Source organism: Alosa sapidissima, chromosome 4 (genome assembly GCF_018492685.1).
Source record: "Alosa sapidissima isolate fAloSap1 chromosome 4, fAloSap1.pri, whole genome shotgun sequence".
In the NCBI taxonomy this organism is placed as follows: Eukaryota; Metazoa; Chordata; class Actinopteri; order Clupeiformes; family Clupeidae; genus Alosa; species Alosa sapidissima.
In genome coordinates this window covers 12047258-12069527 of record NC_055960.1, presented here as the reverse complement: position 1 = coordinate 12069527, position 22270 = coordinate 12047258, and the positions used below count along the sequence as shown (strand labels likewise).

The following is a 22270-nucleotide window of genomic DNA, read 5'->3' as shown; positions in this document are numbered from 1 at the left end:
GACAATGAGTGCAATGCAGCATTTCACTGAATAGAACAAAAATAAGATTGAAAGTGAATGGGGAGTGGGGCGGGTACCCGTCCATCTAAGAAGTAACTGCAACTTTGTCATGATTTCTAAAGTTGTGGCAAGTAACGTGAGAAGCACACGCAAAACTGCAATTCAAAGGAGTCCATTCACTTCATTCACCTTGACAGTGTAAGAACGTCAATCAAAAGTTCAGTCACCAATAGAACTCCAAATTCCTTTCCCCCTCCCAATATGCAATTATTATATATTTTTTTTATAAAGCCAGCAAGATTTAATTGGGCTTTCTGATATTGAAGACTTGGAGGGATCTGGTATATGCCAAAACACAAATAAATGAGGATTAAAAAATTGTGTTCTAAGTAAATTAAAGCGGCACAAAATAATGATGGATTGAGGGGAAAGGATAGAACACTTAGCATTTTAGGGTTCATCCTGAGATTAAGGTAGACAACTCACTGCCTTGATTGACATATCACATAGATGTGGATCAGATAGATCATCATTGTAAGTTCAAGGTTCCCTTCGTTCCAGATAGTATATTGATCTTGTTGGAAACATGAAACATTTACTTTCGGACTCACTTTGGATAGCAACCAAAAATAAAATGTTTCTTAGGTTGAAACTAGAGAAGTCAAAGACAACAAACACAGACAACCGCAAAGTCACAACCAACCAAGCGCACGCGCACGCACACACACACACACACACCTTTCAGGATCACCCTGGTGACTGAACCCATTTTTCTTCTTGTCAATATTAAATTAACAGCAAGTAGAGGTTTAGCTAAGGTAAAAATGAAGAATAATGACCGTGTGACAAATGTCTATTTGCGCAGATAAGCATTGCATCCGGATTTTAGCAAATTGCAAGAACCACATGTAGTAGAAAAGCAGTTGCTGTCTGCCATAAGTAAGAATAGTTAGCTTCACTAAAGGAAAAGGCACAACAAATTATCCTGAGGTAAAGAAGCTGTTAGAAACCGTTTGGCATCATCATATGAAAATTCATAAAGATGACTTGTTGTACTTGATGTACTGCAGTCCTCAAGTCAGCCTTTGTTTCTGAATGTAGCAAACAACTCAAAACCCTCATTAATGCCTCTTGCATCACAAAAAAAAAACCCCAACAGCATCATTTCCTTGTAGCTGTATGGCCAAAGTAACCAGGGGTCAGTGCTATGGCATATATAATATTTCAAACGGACGCACAAAAGGAACCTGATCACCACCTGTAGTGTCCTGCTAGAAATGGTTTCAGTAATAGAAATAGACCAACTAGAACAAACCTGTTGTCAAGGCAACCAGAGTGCTTCAATTGCCAACACGGCCGATCTAAAATGGCTCTCCCAGTCCCCACCACACAAGGCAAGTGCTTGCTCTGGACTTTCTATTTCTAACAGACAAATCCATCAATATAAACGTATCAGCAGAAAAGTAAAACCGAATGGCTTTAGAAAATAATTTGACATGACCATGTGAACTAAACCTGAAAGTTGATATAGCGCGACTGAATGATCACTGAAATTGTGCTTTTTTTGAATGTATACTAAATGTGTGATACATCAAGAGCACCAACACACAGTCAGAGGTGACCGATCAGTCTTTGAGAGACTACAAGCACCGTGGGGGCATGGGGGGTTTGCGGCTTGGCTAGCAAAATACTTCTCTGCTTGAAGACCTGAGGAACCAAAGGCAAGACAAGAGCAGCAAAATATTTCACAGCTGAACTATGAAAAAGGTCAGACTTCAGACAGATCAGATTGGAAAAGGAAATACATACACTGCCGTTCAAAGGTTTGGAGTTACTTAGACATTTCCATTCCACTCCATTATAGACAGAATACCAGCAGCATTGTTTTTTCAATCAGGGCAGCAGTTTTCAGATTAGATTATGGTATGTGCTTACATAATTTCAAAATGGTTCTCCAATGTTTTCTCAGTCAGCCTTTTAAAATGATTGCAGATTAGTAAACAGAATGTGCCTTTGGAACATTGGACGAATGGTTACTGATAATGGGCATCTGTATACTTATGTAGATATTGCATTAAAAATCAGCAATTTCTAATTTATAACATTAATGATGAAAACAAGGACATTTCTAAGTGACTCTAAACTTTTGAACGGTAGTGCATATCATGGGCGCCATGTCTTTCTGTACCCATCTCTCCATTCCTTAAAACATGCTGATCTTCAAATCATGTTAAAAATGTTATAAGACCGTGACCATTTTGAAACAAAACAAAACAAAACACATCTACATCTATATAGGCCCACATTTAAATTTCTTGACTAACCTCTTACTCGGACATCCACATCATAAACATCTTTCATCATTGCACTGACATGAAAGGCGACAGTCAAGTAAGATCTGCAGAGATAGATCAGCTACAATGATACCCTATTCAAGGGCATGATCTAATGTCCTAATAGCAGCTTTTGAGATTTACCCATCCCTTAAATAGATGTAAAATTCTTAAACCGTTTCCTTAGAAGGGAAGAAAACATTTTTAAATGCTGCCTTTTTGAACAGTGTTCTCTACACTAAATCATTAGTACTAGAAAAGACAGCAGCCTGAAACCCTTGGGTCACAAAGATCACAGAATGCCAAACAAAAAAAAAGCAAACTGTGGGGTAAACAGTTCATAAAGTGGGACGGTAAATGTTGATATTCAAACCGAAATCTATGATGTCAGCCTTATATGTGCAGCTTAGAGATGGGACGCAGTCAAACTGTCAGGGCAGTTCTGAGACAAGACAAAGGCATTGTGTCAAGGTTATCAGGTAAGAGCATCATGCTATTCTTCATGTTAATGCTATGTAGATTTTTTTGTTCATTTCTTGTTCTTTTAATATAAGTGGAAGTATAGTGCTAAGACAGAAAAGAGCTTCCCTTTTTGATACTCTGGCTGGATGTGATCGCTGTTGTTTAAAAAGCCCAAATGACCCAACCAACTTTACCACCCCCCCAAACATCCACATGCCAGCTCTGTGCTTCAAATAGAAATGTGTAACATGGAGACAAAGAAAAACAGAAAAAAGGACCTGGAGCAACCTCAAAAAATAATAATAAAAGGTAGCGCATCTTAAAATAAAAATAAAAAATAAAATCATAACATAAAATAAAAGAATAATAAGGAAATACAGCCCGTGTTTAAAGTTTGGCACTTTTTTTTCTCTCTTTTTTGTCTTCCAATAGATTATAACAAACCAGCATTTGAGTATGTTCTCCTTCAGAACAGTCTTTGAGTCACTTCACTCTCTTACACACAGACACCCCATGTCCATCCGGTGGGGAGGAGGAGAGGAGTGGGGAGGAGGACAGGACTGCTACAGTAGGCCAGAAAGGTGAGGAGGTCTGTATACATGTACACAGACCGGGGGTGGGGGGGTCGGTTCTTGAGGTTCTTAAGTTGCTAGGGCAAAGGAGATTTGTATGCAAGTACACAAACAATGTTAGAGAGCTGGGGGGGGGGCAAAGGTACAGGTTTTGGAGAATGTGTGGGGTGGGGTTGAGGTGCTATGGTAGAGGCCCAGACAGGACAGGTTTAACAGTGGGCTGGGGTCCGCGCTTAGACGATGCTGTTGGTACCGCGGAGACCCACCCCGCGGGCAAACTGCTCCAGGAGCCCTGAGATGGCGCCCGACGGGCTGGGCGCTGCGGACTTGAGCCCCACCGTGCAGCTGTACGCCGCCAGGAACACCTCCCGCACCGCCTCCAGACGAGCCTGCCGCTCCGGCACATACTCACTGCAGGGAGACACGGAGACAGAGAGAGCATGTTAGAGAGGGAGGGAGGGAGAAAGAGTTAGGGAGTTGCAGACAGAGAAAGAGAGAGGGAGCGCATGTGAGAGAGAAAAAGAGGGAGTTAGAAAGGGAGGAGTAGCTAGTTGGAGAGGGAGAGAGAGAGAAGGAGGGAGGTAAAGAGAGAGTTAGGGAGTTACAGAGAGAGTGCGTGTGAGCAAGAAAGCGGGCGTTAGATAGGGAGGGAGGGAGAGCTAGAGATAGAGAGGGATGGAGGTAGGGAGAGGGTGTTAGAGAGTCAGAGAAAGAGTGATAGATGGTGAGAGGTGTGGGGCCAGATGCGAGAGAGGGCTCAGTGTGTGATGGCGCGAGGGATCGATGGACAGAGACAGCAGAGAGAAGAGCGGGAAGAGAGAGAGTGAAAGAGAGGGGGAAGAAGAGAGACATTACTAAGAATAGAGGGGAGAATGGGGGAGACTAGCAAGACAATCAGAATGGTGGGGAATGAGAACCCAGAACAACAGCGTTTTAATGCGGGCAGGTATATGACGCTACCACCTGCATCGCAGAGACATGGCGGCTACTGACAATGAAACAATTTAGCAGCGTTTCTTCTTCATACTCTGAGCCTTCCCGCCTGTTCCCCCTCTCTCCTTCAGTGTCGTTAATAAAGATGGATGGCTCCTATTTGCACAGACCAGCCGCACACTCACTTTTCCAGACACACTCGATTTAGCAGCCAGATCGAGCAGAAAGGGAAATTCCTCCAACGGTGGACAACAGAAATATGAAGAGGAAGGTGCAAAACAGCCTGCCATTTATAATCCGCCTCAAGAGTCCAGGGCCTCTGGTTACCAATTCATTTCTCACCAACAGAGAGTGTGTGTGTGTGTGAGTGTGTGAGTGTGTGTGAGTGAGAGAGAGAGAGAAATAGAGAGAGAGAAAGAAACAGATGGAGAATGCTGTAAGACCTTTTGCCTGGTTCTGGGTAATTGTCTAATACTGTTTTACAGTTCTGTCACTCACACACTATTTTGTTTTTTCTAAGGGAATCACAGTGGCTCGTCTTGCAGAGGAGGTGAAATGGTGTTTGTGTCAAACCAGACAGCTTTCCCATACATCAACCACTTACACTTTAAAATTAACAATTTCGCTATGGAGTGAAATATGCACGGAATTCTATTGCACTTGCAGCTGCCAATTAATGTAAAATATACAAATTTAGTCTGATTGAAGAGCTTGTCAAGTCAGTATCTGAAAGGGGAGTACTTGAAGAGTATTATTATTTTTTGTCTGATATTAAGGATATTAATAAAAAAAAAAAACATTTTACTGCTTTTGGTATTCATGCTAGTACAATAAAATCTCTTTTCAACCCACCAACAGTTGTCCAACATTCACAATAAAAACAATCAATTAATCAACCAACCAAACATCCATCCATCCATACATACAACTATCCTGCTATTCAAAAACACACAAATACACACAGCAATCACATAACAAATGCAAACACCAACAAAGACAACAAACACAACAGCCACAAACAGATATCGGTGCTTGTGCACACAGACAGACAAACACACAGAAAGAAAGAGAGAGAGAAAGAATGGACGCAGAGTGAAATATGTCCCCTTGCATGCTGCAGAGTGGCCCCCTCACTGCCTCCGTGCCTGTGCTGCTGGGTGAGGAGCTGGGGCGAGGGAGGGGGGGGGCCGGGGGGACAGGGGTGGGATGGGTGGGGGTGGGTTAGAGGTCAGAGGTTAAAGGTTAGTGGCGTACGGGATGGGTGGAGGGGGCATGTGGAGGGCTTTAGAGACTCACATGCGGCCGCTGGGTCCCTCGTCCTGGAAGCTGAAGGGCAGTGGCGACTCGGCATGGAGAGGGCCGTGGTCGTGGATGCTACCACAGCCCGACACGATCTGCCAGCTGCCGTAGTCGGTGGAGAGGGACGAGCCGGAGCGCGCGTACTCCGCCATAGACCTGCTCAGAGACAGAGCCAGGGACAGGGACAGACCAGACCACGTGGGCAGGGACAGCCAGGGGGGGGGGGAGAGAGGGAGAGAGGCAGGGAGAGAGATGGATAGAGAGAAAGAGGGAGAGAGGGAGAAAGAGACAGACAGAGAAAGAGATGGGGAGAAAGAGAGATGGAGAGAAAGAGAGGGGGAGAGACAGGGAGAGAGATAGAGAGAGAGGGAAAGAGGGAGAGAGAGAGAGAGAGAGAGATGGAGAGAAAGAGAGGAATGAGAGAGAGAGAGTGAGAGGGAGAGAGAAGGGTGGGGGGGTTGCGAGAGAAAAGAGGGGGGTATAAAAGAAAGAGATAGATGGTGAAAAATAGAGAGGGGGTGGGCAGAGAGAGAGAGGGAGAGAGAAAGAGAGAGGGATAGAAAATAATACAGAAACAAAGAAAAGATAGACAAGAGATATAGAGAAAGACAGGAGGAATCAAAAACAAATGGAAGCGAGCAAGGAAAAGATGAGGATAGTCGACAGAAACAGACAGAGAGAGACAGGTAAAGATAGAGAGAGAGAGACAGGTAAAGACAGAGAGAGAGAGACAGGTAAAGATAGAGAGAGAGAGACAGGTAAAGACAGAGAGAGAGAGACAGGTAAAGATAGAGAGACAGAGACAGGTAAAGGTAGAGAGAGAAAGCAAGAAAAATCGTATAATGAAGACAGATTGTGTGAAAGTGAGAGGGTGAAAGGTCACGAGAGGGAGGCAGGAAGGACAGAGGGAGAGAAGAGGAGAGAAAGGAAAAGAAGGAGGGGAAAAAAAGAAAGAGCAGACACCCAAGGGTCAAGGTTGAGGGAGAGGTCACGGGCATGGGGGGGCAGTCGCTCTCGGGCAAAGCAGCAGCAGGGCAGGGAGGTCAGCTTAGGGGCTTCGACCTCGGAGACAGACGTGGACCCCTCACACTAACATCGGCCTCATCACAGGCAGCACCAGCAGCAGCGCCATCACACAGAGCCTGTGTGGCCCTTCAGGAGGCTAGACTGCCACACAAGCGTTATGCAGATGGAACCATTAAGCTTCACTCCATAGCGATAATGGCTTGGAGTGCCGCGGGATAATCAACATCAAATAGCGACGAGTGAGAGATGGTTAGTCATATTTCACAGCTTTCTTGCCGCTATGCAAGACACACACACACACACACACACACAAAACGCAGCCCCGATGTGAGCTGTTCGAACACACACACACACACACACACACAGACAGAACGGGTGGCGCTGAGCCCTTACTACAAAAGAAAAGGTACAAACATAAATGCACGCAGACAAACATCTTCTTACAAAAGCATAACATCAAGAAATTCTATTGCACTGCAGCTCAGCTTATCCCCAGTCGCAAATTAACATCCCACCACCACCTACACTCTCGATAAGCACAGAACACGAACACACACACACACACACACACACACAGCCTAGGCCTCGACAAGCAAAGAACACACACATACACAGCCTAGGTCTCTTCCAGTCAATGAAATAGTGTGATTTGTGACGCACACACGCACACATCCACACAACCCATCACATGCCACGCATAGGTGAACAAAGAGCTAGGTATACATACAGAAAGAGAAAGACACACATACACCCCAACACACACACACACACACACACACGCACACGCACGGATAAATTCACGCCAAACAACACAACTCTTCTTCTGGATTAGAACTACCCCTCAGGCCACCTTGCAATTTGGCATCGCTATGGCAACCAAAGACGGTAGCTGTGCCCCTCTGGTGTATATTTTGGTTAGTGATTTCCAGTTGAGTTCACATCCATGCTCACATCAATGCGAAAAGTCACGAATCACAAGTCAGGACAGCTAGAGACTGTTAAAGTGTGTCTTCGTTAAATCAAGGATGTTGCAATTTGGAAGCAACAAGGTAATTAAATTTGTAAGACGATGACGATGCGATTGACCTCATGCATTTCAAAAAGGAGTGCACATCAACAGTTTCAATGTCAGACCAAGTCAACCCCCAAACTTTGTGCATGTGCACCGACTGACCTTCTTCCCGGCACAGCCAATGGGCTGCTCCCAGTGCGAGTGAAGCCCTGCTCTGATTGGTTGGAGGAGGAGGAGCTGGAGGACTTGCCCTCCGTGAGTGGATGAGGTAGCCGCTCCTCTAGCGGGTGTGGGCGGTTCCAGAGCACCGTCTGAGGTGACGACATCATGGCTTTCCTTCTGCGAACAGACAGACACAGATTAACAGGCTGCCCACGACACACACTTCCCAGCAGCAGCAGCAGCACACCTCAGAGAACCTCACCTGGACAAAACTGGAGAATGAACAGAACAAATAGGCCACTCCTACCGAAATAGGCCACTCCTGCCCAAATAGGCCTTTAAATGGCCATCGATTCAGACTGCAGAACAATCATTCAGCACTGTAGTAACTACACAGGTAGGTTACAGTGACCACTACACTGGCACATCACCTGTCCCAGCCTTCACCAGGCCTTATGTCAGACACCTGTGTATGTGTGTACGTGTGTGTGAGTGTGTGTGTGTGTGTGTGTGTGTGTGTGTGTGTGTGTGTGTGAGGGGGGGGGCGGGGTTACTGGGGGACTTACCCGCTGCTGGGTGGAGCGGTGTAGAAGACGTCCACGGCCTCGTTGGTCAGACTGGAGCCTGAGGCGGCGGCGGCGGCAGTGGCGGCTGCCGAGTCCTCAGTGATGAGAGAGAAATCACTGCTGAGGCTGGTGGCGCTGCCCCGGTCTCTGGACTCTGAACACAGGAAATGGAGACAGAAGGGGAGGGGGGGTGGGGTGGTGTGGGGGGGTCAGACAGCAGAGAGAGGTGAGGGAGAGTACCAGTGAGTCAGCGTGCCTCCAGGCACGCTCAGATCCAACATTTATGGGCACTTGCTCCTCCTCTCCTCTCTAAAGTTGGGAGCCAACAGCTTATAAATGACCGAAAGCCCGTCTGGACATCTGCTTAGGTTAATCAAAGACCCTAGCATAGAGCGTGACCTTTTTTGACCTGTTTCGTCAGATATTCAAGCTAGAAGCTGCTTTGTTGGGGCAGATTTCCCGTTAGGATTTACGTACAGAATCCTCATACAATTACATCCCAAAAGAAATAAACTGCATCGAACATTTCAAACTTGAGAGTCTTTTTCTGTTGGCGATCCACACTGTCAAGGTCAGTTTTAGGAGTCAAGCTACTCTGCTAGGCGAGAATGGGATGTGCGTTACACAACCCTTGTAAGTGTGATACCCGTGACAACATGCCAACTCCTGACTCTTCTCAATTCCTTCAAGATGCAGGGCAACACAACAGTATATACAGAGAACCGACAAAACAGCACTTACTGAGTTGGCAGAGGTCGTCCACTGTGAAATCAGTGTCTTTGAAGTGAGAGTTTTTCCTTCTGCCAAAACAAATACGTTGCCCAGGAGCCAGACAGAGACACAGAAGCCATAGAGGTTGAGGAAAGGAGGGGGGAGAGGGAAAGAGTTAGAAAGAAGATATTAAGGAATTAAAATGCAAAGGGAGACATATAAAACAGAGCCATGATATAAATAATAATCTTCCCATTCCTACTGGACACAGTGGGACATGAGACTGTTGCACTCTGCCATAAGCACAAGGCCGTTTGATCTTAGTCTCTAGCTATTGCTGAAAACCACACACACAGAACCATAGTGGCCACTAACAAGAAAGACATGTCCTCATGAATTCTTCACACTCTGCAGTAGTGTGTGTGTGTGTGTCTGTGTCTCTGTATGTGTGCACGCTTGTGTCTTTCTCCCTCTGTGTGTGTGTGTGTGTGTGTGTGTGTGTGTGTGTGTGTGTGTGTGTGTGTGTGTGGTGACTCTTCCTAAAGCATCCCTCTCATAGACCATGTTTTTTTCAACCAAGAGGAAGACACAGAGCGTTACTCAGTGTGTGATCTAAATATTCTTACTGACAAGACAGACACAGAGTGCAAAAGCAAAGCTCTGACATATCTAGGAATCTTCAAGCCCTTCAGGAAGACAGTGCTTTAACACTGGTATAAAAGTATACCAGACAAGTTCACTAGAGCCTAGCTTACTAATGGTGTCTCCTCTAGAAAGTTTAGAGCATGCATATGATAACTTTACATATGCACACACCAACAAGCCATAGATAATATAATATGACAGTCTGGAGGAGGCTGCATGATATTCTTGAGATTTTATTTTGTGCCTTAGCCACTGCAATGTGACGTGTTGTGAATGCAATGTGACAGCACGGGTCAACCCAAAGGTGCCTACCTCTGTTTTCTTACGGCCGAGAACTTCTCAGAGACAATGTGCTTCAAAAAATTGAAGCAAAAAAAGAAAATCTGCCGAGGAAAGGTGGGTGGGTGGTGGGGGGAACAGACAAAAAGAAAGAAAGAGAAACATAAATAAAACACACTCATATTTTTCCTCATGGCGTGCCCCTATAAATTATGAAACACTGCCCCCTAGGACCCATCCAACACGCACATTCCAAAAAACAGGTGAAAAGCCACAGGTCAAACTGACCTGCTGGGGTTGGTGTTTAAACATCCCAACACACTATCAGAGCATAGCTCATCATACAGTCTAGAAACCACAAATGCTGTAAGGTGTCCTGAAACGTGTTGTAAATGAATGAATGAATGAATGAATGAAGAACTTGTGCCGGAATTGAATTAGTTCTAGAATGTTCTAGTTCTAGAATGACTTCTACTCACCTCCTCCCCTTTAGAGAGACGATCAGGCAGCATGTGACTGAAAAAGAGTGAAGATAGAGGACATGATGTACTTTGCAATCACAGACTGGAGCACTTCACTCAATTGCCCTTTACAATCAGTAGGCTACCTCATACCCATACATTACCTGCTTAGCACCAATCACCAGCCTATGGCAAACATGTACATCAGAAAACTAAATTCAACGTTAATCTTTGTATACCGGTAATTACAAATCAAGAATCTAGAAGGCTCTACAGCATGTCTCCAGAAAAAAATATTAAACCCATGCAAATACTGCAATGCTGCTAATCAAGGAGAGGTCCTCTATGACAAGTGTGGATTTCCATGTTTTCATTGTCCCACTGTTCACAGAGTACAACTAACAAGTCTACTTGTGTGTCTAGTGGGCTCCAAGTTAGCAAGGTGAAAAATCTTTGCAATCACCCAGACCTCTGAATTTAATACTGTTACATATTATCTCTTCAGGAAAAAAACTTCCTGCTGTATACCAGTGAGCAGAGTAGGGGACAGATGATCCACCCAGACATCCCAAAAAGGTGTAAGTGGCCCTTAATTTATACACACGAGCGGAATCCTTCTATGTTCATGTGACGATAGAAACTTAAAAAAGGTGGCCCTTAATTTATACAAAGGAGCGGAATCCTTCTGTGTTCAGAAACTTAAAAAAAAAAAAAGCCTTGGATCAATAATTAAGCTCGTTCACAAAACATTCTTTGGCACCATTCAATTATTAATGATGGATGCTCTGCTTATTTTCTGCCAAAGCAATTCAGGTCGGTGTGAAAATCAGTTTCTCTGGCTGCCTCTCTCTCTCTCTCTCTCTGCCTCGCTCCTTTTTCCCCTCCCCGCTGGTTCTAGTCCAGGGAGTTTGACCACAATTCTGGCAGCGTAATTACCGGGCCGCTCTGGAAGGGTGATCTCTGTTTGATGAGTTGAAGTTAGAAAGATACACAGCTGTAATTATGAAAGGAAGGATTCCCCAGAGCCCACTCCACTTCCTGCCCCCCCGTCTCTTCTTTCTTCCTCATCACTCCCATCTCACCCCCCCCCCCCCCTCTCTCTCTCTCATTTGTAAGACGTGGTCCCTGCAGGGCTGTCCAAAACCTGACATCTACTGGCAAAAACTCAGTCACACATAACACAGACACACACCCAAGATCAGCCAGGCCACATTAATTAAAGGAGGTGACACTGCGTAGGGTAGGGTAGGGTAGGTTGGTGTGTGTGTGCGCGTGTGTATGTGTGTCTTTTTCTTTCTGCATGTATGGGGGGGGGGGTAACTTCTTCTTACCCAAAGAGGAACCAGTCATAGGCGATGGTCAGATACAGGATCTCGCTGGGCTCCAAAGTGGCGTGTACAGCACCGTCCTGCCGGGGGAAACAAGAGCGACACATAAAAAAGCACTGTCACTCATCCATCCTTTACTGGCCCAGAGAGCGGGGGCCCCGGCCGCCTGACTCGCCCCGCAGCGGCCCTGCACATGCATGTTTCAGGAGTCTCCCCGCTCTGGCACTACCGTCCGACTTGAAGTTACGGTGTAAACAACGTACGACACACTCTACGAGAGTGACTAAAAACAGCTGTCTGATTGTTTAGTGTCTGGGCAGGCGGTGATCATTAAACAATGACAGCCTAACATCCATTACATCGCAGAACACCCCCCCACCCACTTCCACAAAACACATCAAGCACAGAGGAAAGTAGCCAGATAGCTAATGGAAGAGATCCTTCCTGAGTGTAAAACGTAGTCATCTAAAACTTTGTACTATCCTTACCTTACCTTATGCACAGAGGACCACAGGCTCAGTCCCTGCTTCAGTCATTGCAAGCGCACCTGATTGATTAATCACCCACTATGTGGATACTGTTTTTTAGAATTGATTTAGATTAAGTTTTATTTAGTATAATTTGTATTTTAGTATATTCTTTATCTTCTACAGTCCTTATTGCTTAGTTGTGTTTTTTTATATTATATACTTTTAATTACTTTTTCTGCTGTTAGTGAATGTGTGTGAGTATGTCTGTATGCTACTGTGACCTTGAATTTCCCCTAGGGATCAATAAAGTATCTATCTATCTATGCATTGCAAGCTGTACTTTATTGGGCCATCTCAAAACTACTATAGTAAGACACTATTAGTAGAAAATGGTTCAGTTATTGCTATTTTTGTTTCCGCTCAACTAAACGGTATAAAAACTAAATATACAAAGAAAAAAATGTTGGTTTCGGCATCCAATATCGGTTAAATTGCTATTTTATACATGGGTATCGATATCATCCCTATCCTTAACCAAATCCACTTTCACTCAGGGCATACTGCTTAACTGTGCCTGAGTAGAACTATGAGGGGAGACCTACGAACATGAGAGTGACAGAGGGAGGGAGTGACAGAGGAAGTGACACGCAGAAGAGTGAGGACGTACCGCCCAGAGGGAGAGGCGCAGGAGGGACACGAAGAGAGGCGTCCGGTCCCATCCGGATATGCAGTGCACCAGCAGACCACTCTCATCTACAACACAACGCCACAAACCTTATGAGCACATGAGAGGAGACAGACAACCAACACAAATGCATGAACCAGCAGAAGACCAATGCATAAGCCACCAACACGGGGCCCAATTTAAATGGTGGGGTAAAGTGTGAAGTTAGTTAACGGGTGTGGTCAAAATTACTCCAAGACAACTCGTGTGAGACTGCAGCTTTATTCACGATACCGGGAGCATGTTACCCACATGAAATGTCAAAGTAACAAGCCAACACATCTCTGAGTGAAGCCAGTTCTTTTATCCGCTTAACACGCACACACGTGGAAAATCACAAGAAACTTCCCCCCAACAATGATCCATCCATCCAGTTAGTATTAACAAAGATAACACGGGCATCATGTCTCACGTATGATGTGGCTCATGGTATTAATTTAGCAAATAGATTTTGTCCATTTACCAAATTAACTTCAGTTGGAATTTAAAACGTTGTCAATATGCATGAATTATGTACTATGCTCATGACTGTAAAAAAAGCCATAACGGTACTCAACATGCTGTCTACTGCGGCAATGTTAGAGGCTAGGCATGGCATAATTTCAAAACATGCAAAATCCAATGTGCAGTGCATCACCATAACAAAGTAAAGTGATACTGAAATGTGAATTCACATCATGTTCTGTAGTCAGGACATTTTCAGGCACAGGGTGTTTTGGTGGAGAATGACTCACCATCACTGTTTATGATATGAATAAGCAGCTTCAGGTAGTTCTGAGTCTGTTCAACCAGATCCCATGACTAAAGAGAATGAGAGAAAGAGTAAGGGAGGAACAGAGAGAGAGAGAGAGAGAGAGAGAGAGAGAGAGAGAGAGAGAGAGAGAGAGAGAGAGAGACAGAGAGAATACATAATTTAAATTACACATTCCAAATTAGTAATTCATAAGTTTGCAGAATCCGTGATCAATCAATCAAAACTGAAATTCAACACCCCTCTAACCAATCTGACACTTCAGTTCCCAGAAGAGAGAGAGAGAGAGAGAGAGAGAGAGAGAGAGAGAGAGAGAGAGAGAGAGATAGAGAGAGAGAGAGAGAGAGAGAGAGAGAGAGAGAACAAAGAGCTTTCTGTACAATTTCAACCTGGAGCTGAAATAAAAATGAGCTACCTCTGTTTTTATCTTGCAAAATAATTGATTTCTACATCATATTGCCTTTGATGCATCATTTAATGAACTTATTCATCAGCTGACTTTTTAAATGGTCTGTTAACATCATAGAGTACAAATCACTCCAAGATCAGACCAAAAAGATCCTGTCTTTTCTATGCGCACACATCTGTGTGCTCCTTTCCACCAGCAGAGGGTGCCATGACACAACATTATGACAGACCAGGGCCACACAGAAACACAGTATAATTAATGTTTATCTTCCTATTTGTATTTGAAGCATATTAACATGTTGTGGAGTAAAATAAATAGACTCCTCTGCCCGTACCTGATATGCCCTCCAATCAATATTCAGATTCTTGGTAAAGCAAGCAGGGATTGTCAAAGGAGCATCCACAAAGTCCTGCAAAACAGAAGATACCTTAAAAGAATGTCCACAAGCATATATTAATGTATTTACTGGAGTTCCAATCCCCCTTCAGAATGGAGATACTTTGAGATGAGAGGGGCAGATGACAAATTACCTGGTTCCAGTTGAACACCAGCCCCTCCGCTGTGTAATCCCGATCTTTGTACTCCTTAAAGAACTCACATCCTGCACAAACAAACAGGTCTGTCTCAGTGAGGACCATGCGACCACACACACTGCCCCAAGACGAGACAGTTCTCAATCAGGCACCCCGGAATGAATGTATGCACCTTATAAAAGGTGAAATGTATTCCTGGTTCAACATTCACAGAAAAAAAACATAAGAGAATATCAGTGTGAGCAGGATAGGATGGATGTGACATGATTAAGCCTGGAGGAGACACAGGGGGAAGGGGAGACGGAGAGAGAGCAAGAGAGGGATGGGACATCTACAGGAGAGGGAGGGGTGGGAGATTGAGATGAGCGAGAGGGAGGAGTGGGAGATCAAGAGGAGAGAGAGAGAGAGAGAGAGAGAGAGAGAGAGAAGGGAAGGAAATCTAGAGGAGAGAGAGAAAGGGGAAGGTGATCTACAGAAAGGGGTGGGAGATTTAGATGAGAGGGGTAGGAGATCTAGAGGAGAAAAGTGGGGGGGGGGATCTAGAGGAGAGAGAGGGTGGGAGAGTTAGAGACGCAGGGAGGATAGATGGGTGGAGGAGCGGGAGGAGAAACATGGAGAAAGAAAGAAAGAAAGAAAGAAAGAAAGAAAGAAAGAAAGAAAGAAAGAAAGAAAGAGAGAGAAATAGAGAGTGAGAGCTAGGCAGCTAGCGGCTCACCTGGATAAGGCACGGAAAGCAGGGTAAAGTCTGCATAGCGCTGGGCTTTATCCACCTTCTCAGAGGAGGTGACGCTGGAGACACACAGACAGAGCATAGAACCCCATGAGAACAATGGCATCAGTTCATCAAAGAGCCTTGTGTTCAACATCAAGGTAAGAAAAGAGCTTTAAAGCTCGCACACACACACACACTTATTATAGGGTTATGTTGCACTCTTTCTATGACAAAGGAAATTGTGCTCTCATATTTACAAATGGCAGTATAAAAAATAAACATATCACATTCCTAACGGCTTGCAAATGTTAGTGCACATATATTTAACGCACACACACACACACCCCTTGCCCTGGCCACAGCTATTACGCAAGTCTGTGAGGTAAAGTGCAGTGCTGTTGACCCATGAGGGAGCCGTGAATGAGAGCGAGGTGAATTTAACGGACGAGGGCAGTAGTCGGCGCGCTAACTCACTTCAGGCCAAACTTGACCTTCTTATTCTCCACCATCAGGTCGCAGATGTAGCGCACCGAGAGGTAGCGCAGCAGCTTGATGTCCGAGCCGCGCACCTTGTCAAAGAGCTGGGAGTCCCCATTCCTAGAAAAACAAGTAAAAATGAAACAAGCAAACTAACTAACTAACAAACAAAGAGGGTAACATTTATGTCATAACACAGCATACCAATAGAAGCACCAAGACCAGTGCAACACATCTGGAGTTGAACACAATGCATAACTGGCCACTGCTAAGGGTAGCCACAGCATCTGGAGTCGACTCAATGCACAACTGGACACTGGTATGGGTAGCCATAGCACACCAGAGGCTCTCACCTTGCACTCTCGTCCTCTGGCACCTCCTCAGACTCCGCCCACGTGTCATCAGTGCCACCTGAGGGGATAGATTTGATTGGTTAATGACCCTGGCCTTTCTCCCTTCTGTGTGCTGACCAGCGCGATCACTGGCATGAAATAGGAACTAACCCGAGAAGATGTAGTTGTAGCCGGTGCGTCCATACAACTCCCCCCAGCCAGCCAAAGTGGACGAGCGACACACATGCTGCAACAGAAATATGTTACATTAACATTTATTCATTTGGAGGACGCATTTGTCCAAAGCGACGTACAGCAATGGAATAACATTTAGGCTATTAACATTTACGCATTTTTAAGATTTAAGCTACAGAGCTACAAATACAGCTATATAATAACATTAAGCATTTTAACATTTAAACTTTTAAACTACAGGACTACAGCTACAGTGTTAATGTTTAAGAGAGTATAGCTATGGAGAATATAGCTAGGAGTTTATCACTGTATCTGCCAATACAAGTACTAGCGGATAGTACTGCCTACACATTAAGTACTAGTAGAAGTATGGAGATGGGGAAGTGGTAGAAGAGCATAGAGGGAAGTGGAAGGAGGAAAGAGGGGGAGGAGTGTGGTAAGTGTGTATTAGGTGTGTGAGGTTGTCAGAAGCACTGGGAGAGGAGGTATTCTTGGAAGAGTTGTGTCTTCTATCTTTTTTGAAGATAGAGAGGGAAGCCCCTGCTCTGATGGAGCTTGGCAGATCATTCCACCATCAAGGGACCACAGATGGAAAAATTCTGGATTGCCGTGGGAGTGGGGTGGCAGTGCCAGACGACATTTCTTGAAGGAGCACAGCAGCCAAGGGGTAACATAAGCCTTTATGAGAGCACTTAATAGTAACATACTGTGTGTGTGTGTGCACCATTGTGAAAGAGGTAAAAGCTAATGGAACCCATTATGCCCCAGTGTCCAGCGAAACACCCCCCATGAGATTTGTGCTGGCCCCATTTATATATTTACTGGCCCATACAAAACTGTTAATTTAATATATTGTAATGAGCTCCCTCTTTATTTTAGTAGCCTAACCTTACATGATTAGCTTCAACAAGTTAGCGTCACAGGTGAGCTGAACTAACTCGTGATGGGGACTGAACAACTGTGGGTCAGTGAACCTGTTAAGTTGAACTCTGATATGCCCACCTATGGGATCCAACTATACTGAAGGAAACAAGGACTTTGGCACTGCTCAGAGTAAGACAGGGCCTTTTGCTCATATTTACACTACACTGTCAGGTCATGCCAGGTTGATGCCATTCATTCTCTTGTTTGGGTAACGGATGCCCGCTAGCATAGCTGTGCGTATTGAACGTTAATAAACCTCACTCGCCAACGTCTTAAGAGTAGTGCTGACAAGAGCTAGCAGCCTAGCCTTTTAGCTCAATTGCTAGCACACTCGACTTCCGATCCAAGGTGCTACTGTTTGTGGGTTCGAGTCTGGGCGTGTGCAGGGCTGAACAGCGCAGTTCAACACAACGCAGGTTACATTTGCACGACAGTCTCAGTTGATGCCAGATTCACAACAACAATAACAAAACAGCTTAACCGAATTATGGCGTTGCTTAGCTTAGCAAGGCATGGGGGAGGGAGCTGCTTCCCGGGAGGGAGCGTCTGGAGTGAATCCAACCTCTGTGCTGCTTCACCCTGACCATCCTCCTCTGACACCCAAGACCTGCTGATGCGGCTTAGCACTACGAAGACCACAGTCATGAGACTCAACACTATCTGTATGAATACCATCACTGTGCAGCAAGTCCACTCAAAGTGCTGTCTAATTCACTAAAAGGTGAATGTAATGTGATGATTTTGAGCTTGCTAAGGGGCAGCCTGAGAAGTGTGCTTACCTTGCCATTGTACAGGATGACTGGGCACACAAACCTCCCTCTGCATCGAGCCATCTTGCTGCGGTTCACCAAATCCTGTAGCTTGGTAATCTGAACAGAGGTTTCAAACCTGCGGGGAAGCGGAAGGGATATGGACATCCCCAGAAATATTATGGACTGCAAGTAATTAAAAATCGATGAAGAGTTAGCTTGAATATTTAAGGAGTCTGAATCACATAGATCATCATGTGAGTAAATAAACAAAAATACCAGCGTAGCGTCTAACTTGCAGATACACATCATCACTATGAGTCCATTCCAACACTTACTTGCATACCATATTACATGGAAAGGAAGACCATACAGAAAGCGTTTGTGTGTCAGTGTGATACACAGATGGGCCTAAGTAACGCTCCGTGTTGTATTTTGCCTCTGAGCATGAAACCAGCTTTTTAAAACATGGTCTTTCATGAATAATAAATGCTCTCCATTACAGCACACAGTCATACTGAGTTTGGAAACCCGGGGCCAAACAGGGAAACAGGCATCACATAAACATTTAATGTGAAAGACTAGTAATTCCTTAAATAAACGTAGCACTCGGAAGAGTTGAGTGTGTGGAAGGTGTGACTGGTGTGAGTGTGTTTTATTTGGCACTCTCACAGCACAAATAACCCAGTATGCTACATTAGTGTATACAGGAAATAGCAAGTGTGGTCTGTGGCAGAACTGAGAACCTTATCAAAATTCGGTTGAAGCATACCGATTATGCACTAGGCCTAACCCAATCCTGGTGTTCATATTAAGATGTACCTAGAGAGATTTTTATATAATTATCTCAAATATGTTTTGTCATTTCCTATTAGCAAAGGTGGCAACCATGAAAGTTACAGATTAACTTTCTCTGTCTGCACATGGACCTTTGATCTAGTTACCTGTCTTTATTAGGGTCGGTGCACTCATACTCCAGAAAAACTATCTGTCGGGGATAGTGGCCGCAAACATCACCGTTGGTGTTGTGGATGATGCTGTACTTGTAGTCTCTGCCAAACAGCTCCAGACAGCGCTTCTCTATCCGTTCCACCTATGGAAGGTTCAAATACACTTTAACAATCTCTAAATGACCTGTCAAATCCAACACTGACCGAACACTTACAGTAGAGGAAAACCTAAACGCCAGACTATATGGCGAAATTGCATTAGCATTAACTAAACTGTGAAACCGTGCATCATGTAGAGCTACGTTCATACAACAAACAGGTGTTTACACGCTTGGCCCATGTTTTAAGTAGCCTGATACAGCACTTTACACAGCTGATCAAACTTCAAATGGGGGAATAGGGCCATAGGCAAACTCAAACCAGCTACCCTACCCTGGGAGTGATTTCCTTGGCTCTGTACTGCGTCTTCGAGAACAAATCTATCAGATCTGCGATCTCCTCGCTCTTACGGCCGCTGATCCCTGATGCGCTCAGGCAACCAGCGACCGATGGAGAGGCGGCCATCATTGTGCCGCGACCCGTCGTTGCTTCTATCCGCACGCTCCCTCCGTCAAACACCGCTGCTCCTTGAGGCCGGGAAGACCCACCAGGCCATCCCCTCCCGGCCAGTTTCTTCCTGACTGCCCGCTTGAGGCGGCCGGAGCCAGGGACACGTCTCGAATTCAGGGCAACGGCGATACGTCCCCCCTAACACCCGGAGTGTATTAACTAGCCGAAAGGCTAGCTAATACCAAGTCTTTTCTAAAAGGCAAGTGGAAAAACAGACTGCTTTGTAAGCTCTTCGAGAATAGCTAGCGAATTGGCTAGCTAAATTATGGTTCCTTATCACGTTAGCTCTTTGGGCTAACGTTAGTGAAAAGTACGGCTTGCTACTTTGTAGCATAGGCTACCACCTGTTATGCCATTAAGTTGTGTGTTCTCGAACAAGCCACGCACATCCACAGTACAATAAGCTAAAAATCAGGAACACCATGAGACAAAAGGGGAAAGAAGTTTGCTCAATCCGACCATTCTTGGGCAAGCGACACAGGAAACCCCGAGGATTCCCGGGCCTCGTCACGTTTTTCAATGTCAAGTGTTAATTCCAAAGATGTTCACGCATCTGCAGAAAAAAATCTTTAAAAATCTGTTTAGGTGGTATTATCCTTCTCACAGAAAATCGAAAACACTCTTTGTTATTCTCCGCTGCCAGTAAAGTTCAGCAGTAAATAGTGTGTTGCAATCGAAGTGGTCTAACACGGTGCAAGTGGTAAACAGGAAGATGTAGCGGTCACATGATCAACACCGCCCCCCTTGTCTTAAAATTAACCACTTCCGGATACCGACGTCATGCTGTAAATTAGATAGATAGATAGATAGATATATAGATAGATACTTTATTGATCCCCAAGGGAAATTTAAGTCTCTGTTAATTAATATTAATTTTCTGTTGCCAATTATTTGTAGATGTTTAACAAATGGGCAATTCCATGCAATGGTCATCCTTACCATGGGGTAAAAGTTGTGCACACACAAATATAACTATTGTTAAACTGTTCATTTAGTTCTATATTTTATTGTTTGTAACTGATCTGATTGAATTTCATGGAGAATTACACTCTTTTTACATCATAAATATGGTGTGCAACCATACAGAAACAACAGTTTTCACATGGCAATATTATACATTTAAAAAGGGGATAACTTGACTTAAAGTTCCAAGGGAATGGTAGAGCAATGTGTATGCTCAGTTTGCCTTAAGAGCACAGCTCCTTACATTTGTAAGGCTTTGTTTTTAAGTCACATCCATAACGTTTTATAGGAAAAGTTTATGCTATGCTATACATACAGTGTTGATGCAGCAATGTCCAAAGTGTCTGTGCAAAGCTGATTTATATCAATGTAAAGTATGATTAACAAATTGTGCCCCTTTCTTACTTTTAAAACCTTTAATGGTGCGTTATGGATGTGACGTTATGGATGTTACATAATGTGAATTTACAAGACTGGAGACTTTATTTTACCTCAAAGCTGATAAACGTCTGTTCTGTTGGCATAATAATGCCTCTGTTCTGGTGGCAACACATTTCACCTTAGTGTTTACAATAGATGTTTCAGAGATTATTAGGCTGATCAAAACCACAGGAAGGCCTCAGCATTAGCAAAACAAAACATAATATTAAAATACATCCAGTGATTGACATGGCCTAGCCTATTTTCGAGTGGTCTAATAACGAAAATCTGAGTGATTAGATACCTTCCCGTAATTGTCATACTGTTGTTGTACAGTAACTGGATTATCGTGTTAGCTGGTTAGGAGGGCTGGTTTTGCAGCTGGAGTTAACGTAGCAACCTCCTTCTGTTGCAGATGTGTTTAGCCTGCCGTTCACATCTGTTTAACACAGTTTAATTATGACCGCCGCTAGCGAAGCGGTCATATAGGGATTGTCAAAGTTTTTTTTTTTTTTTTTCGTCATCTACTTCCTGACTTTTTGGTCAAAGATACCCGGGACACCGAACTACCGGGGCACATGCAATTTGATGGGTATGTAGCCCCACTAGACTTTTACGGAAAAATTTTGTTTCGTCCCCGGGGGCCACTCCCCCCCCCCTCCCCCATGCTCGGCCCCCCGAACCGCAAAAAAAGCAGTTTTTCCTAAATAACTACCTGAACCATGGCACTGAGGATGAAGAATCTTTTATGGTATGTTGGTCTCAAGGGCCCACATCAATCTGGCCCATAATCACTCATTTGTGATTTGCACCCCCCGGTAAAAAATGAAAATGCAATATTATTCTGCTTTAATCGCCCCTATCTTCAGTTAAGATGTTCAGAACTGCACCAAATTTTATGTGTATGATTGACCAGGCATTCTCTGGGGGTATGCCAAGTTTCGTAGAATTTCATCCATGGAGGGGGTCTAAAAAAAATTAGGTTATGTGTACATTTAGTGACTGTACACTCATTGGCCTGTAGATGGCGGTGCACACATATACACATGCACACACACACAGGCACCCACATACTATCGGTATTAGAACGGCCGATACATAATTACAAATTCAGTAGGATTAAAAGAAAGCCAAAAAAAATATTCATCATCATCATGGCTGCATTTCCGGTATTGGCGATAAGTAGTCATTTGTCCACTAGATGGCGCATCGTTGCAGTGAGACGTAATTTTGTTGGAAGTTAAAAGTGGGTTGGAAAAACAA

At 44.4% G+C, this 22270-nt stretch overlaps 1 protein-coding gene across 2 annotated transcripts; it reads right to left on the bottom strand.

Moving 5' to 3' along the window:
- Positions 1–1983: 1983 nt before the first annotated feature.
- mtmr14 (myotubularin related protein 14) lies at positions 1984–20364 on the bottom strand. 2 transcript variants are annotated; one of them, XM_042088797.1, is made up of 19 exons: positions 19448–20364; positions 19010–19158; positions 18096–18204; positions 16369–16444; positions 16219–16276; positions 15863–15985; positions 15392–15465; positions 14674–14744; positions 14478–14552; positions 13718–13784; positions 12927–13012; positions 11793–11869; positions 10480–10516; positions 10034–10104; positions 9107–9165; positions 8366–8519; positions 7800–7976; positions 5597–5755; positions 1984–3778 (listed from the first exon to the last, which is right to left on the bottom strand). In XM_042088797.1, exons 1-19 carry the CDS (start codon positions 19580–19582, stop codon positions 3601–3603), a joined length of 1935 nt encoding a protein of 644 aa, XP_041944731.1. In that variant the 5' UTR covers positions 19583–20364; the 3' UTR covers positions 1984–3600. The 2 variants fall into 2 exon arrangements, with proteins under 2 accessions (XP_041944731.1, XP_041944732.1); XM_042088798.1 differs by lacking the exon at positions 5597–5755 and having other exon boundaries at positions 19448–20363.
- Between the last annotated feature and the right edge of the window lie 1906 nt (positions 20365–22270).